Here is a 12769-nt window from a genome sequence, read left to right as displayed (position 1 = left end):
AGGATCCTCTGGAGCTCCTTGTTCAAAAAAGAAAGGAGGCTGGATGTGGTGGCTTACATCTGTAATCTCAGCATGTTGAGAGGCCCAGGCAGGCAGATTGCCTGAGGTCAGGGGTTTGAGACTAGCCTGCCCAATATGGTGAAACCTCATCTCTACTAAAAATATAAAAATTAGCCTGGCTTGATGACTCACACCTGTAATCGCAGCTACTTGGGAGGTTGAGGCAGGAGAATCACTGAAACCCGGGAGGTGGAGGTTGCAGTGAGCCGAGATTGCATCATTGCACTCCAGTCTGGGCTACAAGAGTGAAAATCTGTCTCAAAAAAAAAGAAAAAAAGAAAGAAAGAAAAGAGAGGGAACGCTTTCCACAGTGGTTCGTAAGGGCGTCTGTTTCTCTTGACACTGCATTGACGTTGCACTTTGGGAAAACCACATTGTAGTGTAGGTGGTCCGTGAGCAGTCAGACTCCTTTCCCAAAGCTCTCTATTCCCTCCATGTCTGATCTAGTCCTGTTGGAGTGGTCTGGCTTTATGTGATGACTTCAGCATGTTTAGGTGGTATCAACGTATTTCTACTTTCTCCCTTGGCTCCTGTAGGATAAGAGTGGACCAATTTGCTTGTTAAACCCAACTCTCACCCTGCATTTGCCTTGGAGTTGTTCTGACTACAAGGGAAAAGGGAAAGGATGAACTGGATGAGGTATGGACAGAAAAACCACTAAACCACGATTGGTCAAACATTCCCCCGCTTGAACACCCAGATGAGAACCCATGTCTTAAGAGAACGACAGCCTTATCTATGACTATTTGCTAAGTTCTCTATGATTGTTTTCTCCATGTGAGAAATAACTATAGGTTAGAAAACTAAGATCTCAACAATTAAAGGAAAAAAGAACCAACCAACCAACCCAGAAACAGGGAGCTCTCTTTGCCCTTTGAAGGACTCTGTCAAGTCCCTGGAAATATACTAACAGATAACAGCAGGTTAGAGCCCAGAGGGATTTCAAAGTCATCGTTTCATGAGAAAACTGAGGCTGTAACTGATTTGCATAAGGTGACAAGGCTGGTTAGTGGTGAACAGGGACCAGGTTAATAGCTGAGTCTGGTCCAGTATTCCTCTCCCTACTTAGGTGACCCCAAATCCTGTATTTCTCAAGGAGATTTTGATTTCAAGCACTTTCCACTATCAAGAGTATTTGCATCTGACAGTTGCCCCACCCCAACTTGGGGCTTAGCCGGAGTTATGGTCCTGCCAACCACAGATCATTGAGCATCTGAGGTGGCCATCTGTCTCAGCTAAGAGCTTACTCTTCCATTTCCTTTTTAAGACCTGATTTGAGATAGTCAGTACCTCAGGCATTGTAGAAATTGCAATTATTCTTAAAAGAAAAAGTGTAAAATTTGTATTAATATTTAATTCCTACAATTTGAAAGAACTTGAAACTGCAATTAGATGGCAGTGCCCATCTGCTTCCAGGGGGCTCACATGCTCTTCCATCCCTTGGAGGCTGCAGAGGGCCGCCATCACCTTCGGATGTGCTCCTTAACAACGTGCCCACAGTCTCTCAAGAGGGAGCTCCAGATGGTGAAGGAAACTCTGCAGGCCATGATCCTGCAGCTCCAGCCAGCAAAGGAGGCGGGGGAAAGAGAAGCTGCAGCTTCCTGCATGACAGCTGGTGTCCGGGAAGTGCAAGCCTGAGGAGTGACGGGATGGGGGAGGGAGGTGGGCCACCATGTCAACAGTTTGGACCCGGGGGTCTACTCTCCCTTCCCACTGCATAACTAATGTGCCTGAATCAATTATGGAGACACAGAGCCTTGATGTCTTTCAGTGGAAAGGTGGTTCATGTTCATTCTCATGAGTCAGAAACCGAGGAGTCTGCAAATTGGAATATGGAGAGGGAGACTGATTTGCTGAATTTGCTTCTAAATGTCATTAAAAATTTTCTTTGCCATGTCATTCATGGGAATGTCCTGCACAGGATTCAAGAATATTTTCATTTCAATCCCCAGTAGAGAGAAGCTGGGGTGAATTCTGGAAAAAAATATCTCTTTTTTCTACACCATTTGCCTTCTGCTGTAACTAAAACATTTCCTGATTCAAGATTCTATAAAAAGGAAACCAAGCATAAGACTCTGTCATCCTACCTGTTACACGTTCCTACAGGTGCACCACTAAGAGAGCTAATTAACCTCAGAGTCTGGAATTAACAGCTTTTCACCTTACTTCTCCTGTGATCTAATATTATCTTAGAAAAATTACTATGCAATTTCCAAAAGATATTTTAGTTAGGCAGCAGCCTGTCAGTGATATGCCACCTTTCAGTTTCCTTTTGTGGCAATGATTACATCTGAAGAAAGGATCCTCGAGAGTCTCTGTTTCATCAGGACATTCTGTAATTTACCTGTAGTGAGGCTGTGAATGGATCAGGAGACCCGAATGAAATGTTTGAGCCTGTTCTGTTTTCCCATGGAACATATTTCACTCAATGCCAGGCAGTGCAGCATTTAGGAAAGCAGTGCAGTACTCAGTAATACAGTACAGTACTCAGGCAGTGCAGTACTCAGGCAGTGCAGTACTCAGTAAGGCAGTACAGTACTCAGAAATGTGCAATATTCAGTAAGACAGTACAGTACTCAGGAATGCAGTGTAGCGCTCAGTGAGGCAGTACAATACTCAGTAACACAGTGCAGTACTCAGTAATACAGTACAGTACTCAGGCAATGCAGTACTCAGGCAGTGCAGTACTCAGTAAGGCAGTACAGTACTCAGAAATGTGCAATAGTAAGACAGTACAGTACTCAGGAATGCAGTGTAGCGCTCAGTGAGGCAGTACAATACTCAGTAACACAGTGCAGTACTCAGTAATACAGTACAGTATTCAGTAAGGCAGTGCAGTACTCAGTTACACAGTGCAATGCTCAATAAGGCAGTGCAGGGCTTAGTAAGGCCGTGCAGTACTCAGTAACACAGTGTAGTACTCAGTAGGACAGCACAGTTCTCAGTAACACAGTGCAGTACTCAGCCAATGTAGTACTCAGTAAATCAGTGCAGTATTCAATAATGCAAGGGCATTGCGGGCTCCTGCTGGGCTCTTCCTGCAGGCCAAGCTGGGACTCCTATTGAGACAGCTGCAAAACAGGCTGATTTCAATTAGGCAGCACTTCCCAAAGTGCACTTAGGAAGGTGGCCCCAAGAGGTGCTCTCTAACCAAAGGAGTCCCCCTCTCTGGTCAAGTACCTTTGGTAAATACACCATACCATCATATCTGCTTGGAGAGCCACAGGACACATTAGCATATTAGTCTGTGAGAGAAGTTATAATAAGGAAAGCCACTTGATTTTATCTAACCTCAAACTTTCCAAGTTTAATGGATCATGAATTTTTTTCATGTAACTCCTATTCATATCCCATAGATCTAGTATTGGTCAGCGCTGCACTCTCCGAGGAAGTCCTAGTCCAAACACTGACTTATATCATTTCAGAAACCACACTCAAACTTGTGCAGATTGGTAAATTTAATCCAGTAAATGTTCTGTTTGTGCTTCTGTCCTCATTGATATGTTCAGGGATAGTGAGGTTCCTGCCTTCACTAGGATCCATGGATACGAGGCCATTTTGGTCATTTCCTGAAGTCACTGGCATTTCCAGAAGGCATCTGGTGCTTTGCTGAGCCTTCCATACTGTGCAGCACTTCTGTCCTCAGTCGAGGAGATGGCCCTGCTTAAGCCAGCAATTGGCTGGGGTTCAGGAAACGAAGCAAAAGCACCATATGTGAATGTGCTGATTGTGTTCCCTGCGGCTTTATCGCAAGCAAAATACACTCTACATATTTTAATAATAAGCATAATTAGTTTGTTCCTGGACTTCATTTTTCAATGATGAACCAAATTTCTGAATTATTTATAATTGTGTCTAAAGAAAATTATGAACTAGTCGCGTGGCACTTGGAATCCTTGAATTAATGCCAGTGAAGCAAAACTTGAGAAGAGTCAGGATTGACCACGTTGCCAATAACAAATTTCTACTTTGACATATGTCTTTTAAAAAGCCTCCCAGACACCAGACATGTTAACAGTCACTAGCCCAAGTGTTTTGTATTACTTAGACACCTCATGAAGTAATTCTGTGAGGTCATGGTGTATTTGAAAATTCTGCAAGTTAATAACTGCTTTGAATTATTTGAACCCCAAATAAGCGTTCTTTGGTACCTCCAGTGGATAGTGTATTCATTTCCCTGCAGCAAATTTTGAAGTATTTGAGCAGGTGAGTAATGTTTCTTTTTTTTGAGATGGAGTTTTCGCTCTTGTTACCCAGGCTGGAGTGCAATGGTGCGATCTCGGCTCACCACAACCTCCGCCTCCTGGGTTCAGGCAATTCTCCTTCCTCAGCCTCCCGAGTAGCTGGGATTACAGGCACACGCCACCATGCCCAGTAATTTTTTGTATTTTTAGTAGAGATGGGGTTTTACCATATTGACCTGGATGGTCTTGATCTCTTGACCTCGTGATCCACCCGCCTCAGCCTCCCAAAGTGCTGGGATTACAGGCGTGAGCCACTGCGCCCGGCCTAATGTTTCAACCCCATGCTGTAACTCATCTGTTGTCTTTGCTTGGTCTTAAAGTGTCATTCAGAAAGCCTGCTAAGAGCCAGAGTGCTTCTTCTGGCTACACAACCGTCTCAGGACAACCCCACTGCCTTAAGCCACTGCCTTAAGCCCTGGAAGACCCAGGACTGTGTATCCCCAACCATAGTATAAGGCCGTTTTTGTCAGGGCAACATAAAAATATCTGAGAGAGATTAGGACTTAGATTTAAAAGCATTAAAACAACAACAAAAATTTGTGTTGGAGATAGCTAAGACCACAAGCAAAAGCACATATTGAAGATGATGAGTTAGAGTCTGATTTGACTGGGATGTGGTGTGAGAGAGTAAGTGAGATATTCTACTGCCCGCCTCGCTGGAATGCTGGCTTTCAAATGGCCACCACTTTTTCTTTCACCTGCATTAGTTAGGACATGCTGTCTAGCAGTTACAGTCCCAGTGCCATCCAACTTTCTGAAATTTCAAAACTGAATCGATCCTTCTCCAAATAGTATGTAGCATTGGAAACTCATCTTTCCCTGCAGTAAGGCTGGTTTCCCCACCCCAGAAACATGTAAGGGGTGGTACCATGCTAAGCTCTTTACAGTCGTATCATATAATCCCCGTATCAACATTATAAGGAAGGTGTTTGTGGATGATGCAACTGAGCCTTAAGAGGACCAATTCTCTTTTTCTAAGGCACAGAGATGCTAAAATGTGGATTAATAGTGAACCTAACAGTCAGAGACAGGCAGCGTGCCCTTAACTAGTAGTCTCTTCCTAAAGTTCCTTTAATGTCCTTTTGAGACTTTGAGCCATGGGACTTATTTGTTCACCTGGTTAAGAACACATGGCCACTGTGAAAATCTTGGCTGGGGAGTCCAAGAAACTGAGCGTAGGGCAAACGAGGCTTCCCACACTTCCAGGGGAGCCTGACTGTGAAGTCTAGGCTCAGACAGGCTTCAACAAACCTATTCACCCCACCATCATCCTAACCTAACCATTCCCCAGTCATCCCAGGAACGACTACTGACAGCCTGACACTGGACAGATTTTCTTGAAGATCCTCATCCAGTTGGTGTTTTTCAGAAGTGTTCCAGTATTAGGAATTCTGTGTTGTGGAGAAAACAACCGTGCACCTACTGGTCAATGCCTTCTTGTATATGTAATTCAGTACTTTTATTTTTAATACCCATACCTTATCTAATCTTTGAATTTTGTCATGTAATTTATTGCTTCATTAAAGTTACTTTTTGTTATATGAAATAAAAGCTGATATCCAAGCTATGGTGCACCTTGATGATTTTTTGTCCTTTGAAGTATGGATGACAGAAAAATATATCAGGTTTATTCATCTCATCTTTCTGTTACAGGATAATTAATTGTACAATTACTTACATCACAGAAAACATTTATAATAAAGCCATGCTTTAGAATTGCATATGTGTTTACTTTCAGATGTCAGCAAATCAGAAAATCATGAAATACTCTATTCACAGACTCCTAACATTACCACTAAGAGTTGGGAATAAGACAAGGTACCCATAATACCACTGAAAATGTTTTACTGGAGATACAGGCTAATTTAATTAGACAAGAAAAATATAAGATGGTTACAATTTGAAAAAGAAAATGCAAAGCTTTAATATTCACAGTTGATGTTACTGTAAGCTTGAAAACCTAAGAGAAACAGCAGAAAAACTTTTACACAATTAACACAATCAAAATCAACACAACCAAAATCAACAGGCTTCATATACAGACAATAATTGGAAGATCAAATCTAAGAAAAGACCCCATTTTCAGTAGCAACAAAAAGCAACAGAAAATGGCTCAGAATATATTTATATAAGAAATGCATAAGTCTTAGATGAAGGAAATTTTAAGATGAAGGATATGAGACAAGAATTGAATACATAAAAATACATTAAGCTTTTGGATAGAAAGGCATCATAAATTATAAAGTTTCCATCAGTCAATTTTAAATGTTTTCTGACCGCAAATGGGACAATAGTTGTCTAGTTGGCCCCCATATGTGTTCTGTCCTGTACCCTTCTAGCTGTTCTGTCTAGACACTTAAACTGCAGAGGTGCATGTGTGCAGAATTGCAGGTGTGCATTTGTAGCATTGTTTGTGAGAACAAAAATGAGAAACAGCATTTTCATTTTCATCAGCTGGAGCCTGGTTAAATAAGTTACTGTACATTCACACCACGGGATGCTTTACAGTTGCTAAAAAAATCTTTATGTTCTTATGTGCTCGTCTCTGCAGAGCTCTCACTGGAAAGGGATCCAGGTGACGTAGTGGGGGAAAATGGGAAGGAGGCTTACTTTTCTGCTCTATACCATCCTTTTAAACATCTGATACCATGTGCATATATTTACCTATTTAAAAATAATATCATTTCTTTAAGAAAAATCGTAATTAATGGGACTGAGAGTAGGCCCTCAAGTAGGGCAGGTCACACAGGCTGTTGAATGGTTGCCCACGTCTCCTTGCTGCTGATGCAGGAATCTATTTATTACCTACCGTGTGTGCAGCACTGCGCTAGCGTATGCACCTGATATTGGTGATAGAAAGGCAAGTATGACGTACCACATAATGTGACCAAATGATTTTAAGATGGGCAGGAAATTGATAGGGTTAGGCTTTGTGTCCCCACTCAAATCTTATCTTGAATTATAACCCCTGTAATCCTCATAATCTCCACGTGTCAAAGGAAAGACCAGGTGGAGGTAATTGAATCATGGGGGTGGTTTCCCCAATGCTGCTTTCATGATAGTGAGTGAGTTCTCATGAGATTTGATAGTGTAGTAAGGGGCTCTTCCCCCTTCACTCAGCACTTCTCCTTCCTGCCACCTTGTGAGGAAGGTGCCTTGCTTCCCCTTTGCCTTCCACCATGATTGCAAGTTTCCTGAACCTTCCCCAGCCATGCTTAACTGTGAGTCAATTAAACCCCTTTCCTTTATAAATTACCCAATCTCAGGCAGTTCTTTACAGCAGTATAAAAATGGACTAATACAGTAATGAATGATTATCATGGTAACTTTTATCACTTTAAAGACAAGAGATTGATTTTGTTCTCACCATTTGCTTGAACAACTACATAGGAGGGTACAGTACTAAAAATTCAGCATTCTTTGGAACCCAAGTTCTTTTCCTTCTGGGTTAGGGAATAACATCAAGCCTCTTTCCTTTGAGACCTGGATCAAAGAGGCCCAACAGGTGATTGATTGTGTGGGCAGAATGGAGACTTGGGAAATGGAGTCACGTTCTGCCCTTCATTGTCCCTCAGGAACTACTTATGTACTCAGCGTTTTATCCAATTTTAGGTGTGCTTTTAAATGTACATATCACATACACTTTTCCACTGTGGAAAAGACATAACCACAAACATCAGCATGAAGAACAGCCCAGTGGACCTCCCCCACCATTACAACATAACAGAACAGCTTCTTGAGTCCTTTGGAAACAAAGCCTTCACCGAAAGATGAGACCTTTTCCCATTGTCCATTTATTCATTCACTCAAGAAACACTGAACTCCTACTATAAAAATTGCCCTTCCTATACATGAATGAGTTCAAGCTGCAGAGGTTAAAAAGTTTAGTGAAAATTATTTAGCAAGCAATGAAAATTTTGACTGTTGACTCCAGGGACTCTTGGCTTTAAATCTGTGTGATAAATCATTAAACTACACACAAACAGACACATGGCAGTTTAATTAACGTTGAGCAACAGTTTTTTAATTTTATTTATTTATTTTTTTGAGACGGAGTTTCACTCTTGTTACCCAGGTTGGAGTGCAATGGTGCGATCTTGGCTCACCACAACCTCCGCCTCCTGGGTTCAGGCAATTCTCCTGCCTCAGCCTCCTGAGTAGCTGGGATTACAGGCACATGCCACCATGCCCAGCTAATTTTTTGTATTTTTAGTAGAGACGGGGTTTCACCATGTTGACCAGGATGGCCTCGATCTCTTGACCTCGTGATCCACCGCCTCGGCCTCCCAAAGTGCTGGGATTACTTTTTTAATTTTTTTATTTGATTTTTATTTGTGATAAGAAAATGTAAAATAATTATTTTAAAAGATTCATGCATAGCCCACTATTGCCACTTTTCCAGCCTTTGTACATATAAAACTGTATTTTCAACCGCAGCCAGCACATTCTTATTCTTCTTCTGCGTTTAATATTATGGTATTTTCCATTTTGTTATATAATCGTAATAATCATTGTTTTTATTGCCGCATAATATCATACCAAATTGATCTACCATAACTCAGATATTCCCACATAATTGGACATTAAATCTTCCAATGTTTTGTTGTTACAGGTAGTGCTGCTATGATGACTTCATGTGTGTAGCTTTTCCTTTCCTTTACATTACCTACAGTGAAGAGATTCCCAGGAGTGAAATTAAAAGATAAGAAAGAATGTTATAGTTGGGATGAAATTAGCATTAGGAACAGAATTGAAGACAACGACCAGCCCTGCAAGGGCCCTTCCTCTGCAGGGAGAATTGTCAATCACATATTGACTGGTTTCATTGATTTTGTGGTGTTCCTGCTCATCATGAATATATCCACAGTCACCACATCTAGTGAGTCGCCGTGGGACAATTCTCACCATTTAAAATAAGCAATGTCAATCCTGCTGCTCCATCTTCTTGATCTTCTTCTACGCTGCTCTCACTGGCCTGTGCTCCTGCTATTGTGTTTACAGATAAAAAGTTTGTGAGTTGGGCATGGTGGCTCATGCCTATAATCCCAGCACTTTGGGAGGCCGAGATGAGTGGGTCACCTGAGGTTGGGAGTTCGTGACCAGCCTGACTAACACGGAGAAAATCCGAATCTACTAAAAATAAAAAATTAGCCGGGTGTGGTGACACTGTTTGTAATGCCAGCTACTTGGAAGGCTGAGGCAGGAGAATCTCTTGAACCTGAGAGGTGGAGGTTGTGGTGAGTTGAGATCGCACCACTGCACTCCAGCTTGGGCAACAATAGTGAAACCCCATCTCAAAAAACAAACAGTAAAAAGTGCAGAGCCATAGAAGGATCCAGGGTTTAAAGACTAGAGGTCTGGACTGAAGTTGTCTTCTGCTCACCACTTGTGTGGTTTTCCTTCAAAATGAAGACTGCCTTTCAGGGTTGTGGAAAAACTCAGTCAATACACGTGAAAATCTTAAAGAAAAGAAAAAATATGTACATACATGCTTAGAATTTTTTTTAAATTTCTACTATAGGGAGTGAACAGAACCAATCTAAAGGAGGATGCAACCCAGTCATCCCAAAAAAGTAACTCAAGAGGTATCTAGTAATTCAGGTAGATTATATATATATATATAGAAAGGAGTATTTTCAATTTCTGGTTCTGTAGACCCTCCTTCCCCAACCCTCATAACGGTCTCAGACACTCCAGAGAACTTGAATACTTGAGATGCAATGTGCTTTGGGTAACTTCTGTTTAATCTGCTCAGCTCAGCAAAGCTGAGAGTAAATATTCAAAAACACACAAGGGTTTTTCTAGAACAACCTCCCCATTTTGGAGACTTGCACACCAGCCAGAGCTTGCTTAGCTTGGCCTTAGCCACAGTCCTCCTTCCACTGCCTGGCCCCCGCCTGTTTCACATTGTCTGCTTCTAAGCAATGTAGCAAAGCAGATTCCAGGCCCTCCTGAGTTCCCCAAAGGTGCATTTCGATATGAATTCCCTTGATTTGCCATTCTCTTCTGCCTCTCCCTAACTTTAATGAATTTTTTCTAATTTTTGCCAGTATTTTCCACTTGAGGCTTTTATTATTTAGATGCCTTTTTCTTACCCTCATGTATCTGCATTTCCTTTGTAGAAGAGAAGAGGAGAGTGGCAGTTCCTGATTACTTGAGAACTGCAGGGTGAGTTCATAGTGCTTCTAAAACACCTCTTCATATACTACCCTTTAAGAGCAAGGCTGAGACTCAGGCATTGGTTTCTGCATTCTGCGAGGGGCTTCTCTTCCTAGCAGGACAACAGCGTCTGTAACAAGTACAAAGCCAGGAGCACTAGGAATGCACACTTCCCTCTGCATTCGTCGGAGCCTTCAGTAAATAAAAACCCCATGCCACCTTCTTTCTTTGTCTGGATGGAAGCAGCAGATGCTTTGTGCTGGCCGGGAGAGTTCCTTTCTTCACAAATGGGATGAATAAGAACACTCGACAGAGGAACACAAGGAGAACTGGAGGGAAGTGGATAATACTCACTTTGGAAAAAAATGCTTGTTGGGGTAGGAGGCAGATGTTTTTAAAAATGAAAATGACAGTAAATCAATGCACTCATAAAATATGAGAGGAGAGAGTTGGAAAATAACAATGAGGCTAGAGGGAGGCAAACAACATGTTGCAACCCGTGAGAAAAGAAGAAAATTAACAAGGTCTTTCTTTATGTAATGGTGTGTACCAGACAATGTACAGAAAACCATCTCTGATTTATTCGTTTCCCATGAGGGAAGTTGGGAAATGCAGAAGGCATGCATTTAAAGGGTTAAAGGGTTGTCTTGCTAGGCAGGGTTTTGACTTTTAGGGACAATTACAGAAAGGCATCTCTTCCTGGCTCCAGGAGCTGGCAATTACCAGGGAGATGCTGGCCTTGAGATTTGACTTGAGTAAAGACATCTGGATATTTTGCGTCTAGGAACACCTGAGTCCTTCCAGATAATGAGGAAGCTGCGAGGGAGATTCTCGGCTAGTCTGCAAAGTCATGGTGAACTTGTTTCTTTTGTGTTCCAGTGAACACCTTCTGTTTCTGTCCCACTAGCAGGCAGGAGGCCCTGGGGCAAGGCGGTGTAGGGGGGGCCTCAGAGTTGGCCCTATGCCAGGTATCCAGTACAAAATTTCAAAGGCAGGCAGGCAGGGCACCCCTTCCTTCCGTAAGGTTTCAACCTTAATAAAGTCTCAGCCCAAACTTTAGGTTTAGGAGGAAAAAGTAAGTCAATAAGCCTGCCCTAAGAATTGATAGCCTTCTCTCAGACAGGCTTGGGGACAAATTTACTGTCTCCGTGGTCTAGAAACCCCCAAGCTAAGAGCTACATATGAAAAATGGCCCTGGCAGGGGAAGGATTGATCTCAAGCAAGTATCACTGGGAAGATTAATTAGAGTAGCCACATGGGGAATTAAAAACTGATTCAGTGGGGGAGGATGGGGACCAACGTTAAATCATTTAGGTGCTCTCCCCAGCCCCACCCTCCCCTACCTCCCTTTCCCTCTCTTGTTAAATCTCTTCCTTGTCAAACCATTATTCATTTATGATAGTCATGGGAAATCTTCTTAGCCACTAAGAAGATTGCTGTAATCGCTCTCAACCTGCCTACACCCTATTTTTCACTTTGTTATGCTATCAAAATATGACTCACTCTTCCTTGATATTTTTTCTCAATCATAATGAGATCCCTCTCTCCTGTAGAGGAAGGATTTTCTTGAATTACTGAAAGACTTTCCAAATTAGGAAAAACATTAACAAAGGCACTCAGAAGGAAAGCTTTCTTCCCCAGACAGCGCCTGGGGCAGGCAGGTGATGCCTCCATGTCAGCCACACAGAGTTATTGGGATAAGATGTACGGTTTGGTTTCAAAACATGAGAGAAAGCTGGACAGAACTGTCATGAGGGGAATTTTCCACATGCCCAGGACAAGAGGGTTACATGCATGGACAGAAGGCCTGATTCATTATTGCCTGGACCACTACCAGAGGACTATGAAACTCGACTGTGGAGACATTGGTGATGTCACAAGGGCCCAGTACTCTCAGGCATTACTTCCTGTACCATTGAGCTCCTGTATCCCACACTCACTCCATAGCCTTCGTGGTATGGTTTCTGTTCCCACCACTTCATTAAAATTCTTTTCACACATGATCTGCCAAATCCAACAGCATTTTATCTACCCTCATTCCATTCTACATGTTAGTAGAAATGTGCAGTGTGGAATCTAACCTCTTCCTTGTTGAACTTCCTTCCTCTCTTGGGTTCCATGACATTACGATCCCAACAGTCTTATCCTGCATCCGTCTTTCTGCATGATTCCTCTTTCTTGTGCTTAGAAGATGGATACTCCAAGTCTCTGTCCTAGATGTCTTCTCTCACTGGGCAATTTAATCTGTTCTAACAAGTTTTACAACATCTCCAAAGTGAGTATTCCCAAAGATGTAATATTCACTG

The 12769-nt window shown here is 42.3% G+C and overlaps 1 protein-coding gene across 6 annotated transcripts in view; it reads left to right on the top strand.

Annotated features, from left to right (window-relative positions):
• The window catches only part of DISC1 (DISC1 scaffold protein), a 371616-nt gene extending 365751 nt beyond the window's left edge, over positions 1–5865 (top strand). For all 6 annotated transcript variants that reach the window (XM_054248129.2, XM_054248128.2, XM_054248127.2 and 3 more), the window contains one exon: positions 1560–5865. In XM_054248129.2, coding sequence (XP_054104104.1) covers positions 1560–1698 — 139 coding nt within the window. In that variant the 3' untranslated portion in view covers positions 1699–5865. The remainder of the gene's footprint in view (positions 1–1559) is intronic.
• The last annotated feature ends 6904 nt before the right edge of the window (positions 5866–12769 follow it).

The sequence above is a fragment of the Callithrix jacchus genome, chromosome 19 (genome assembly GCF_049354715.1).
Source record: "Callithrix jacchus isolate 240 chromosome 19, calJac240_pri, whole genome shotgun sequence".
In the NCBI taxonomy this organism is placed as follows: domain Eukaryota; kingdom Metazoa; phylum Chordata; class Mammalia; order Primates; family Cebidae; genus Callithrix; species Callithrix jacchus.
The sequence above is the reverse complement of the archived record's forward strand: the minus strand, read 5'-3'. Positions and strand labels throughout refer to the sequence as shown.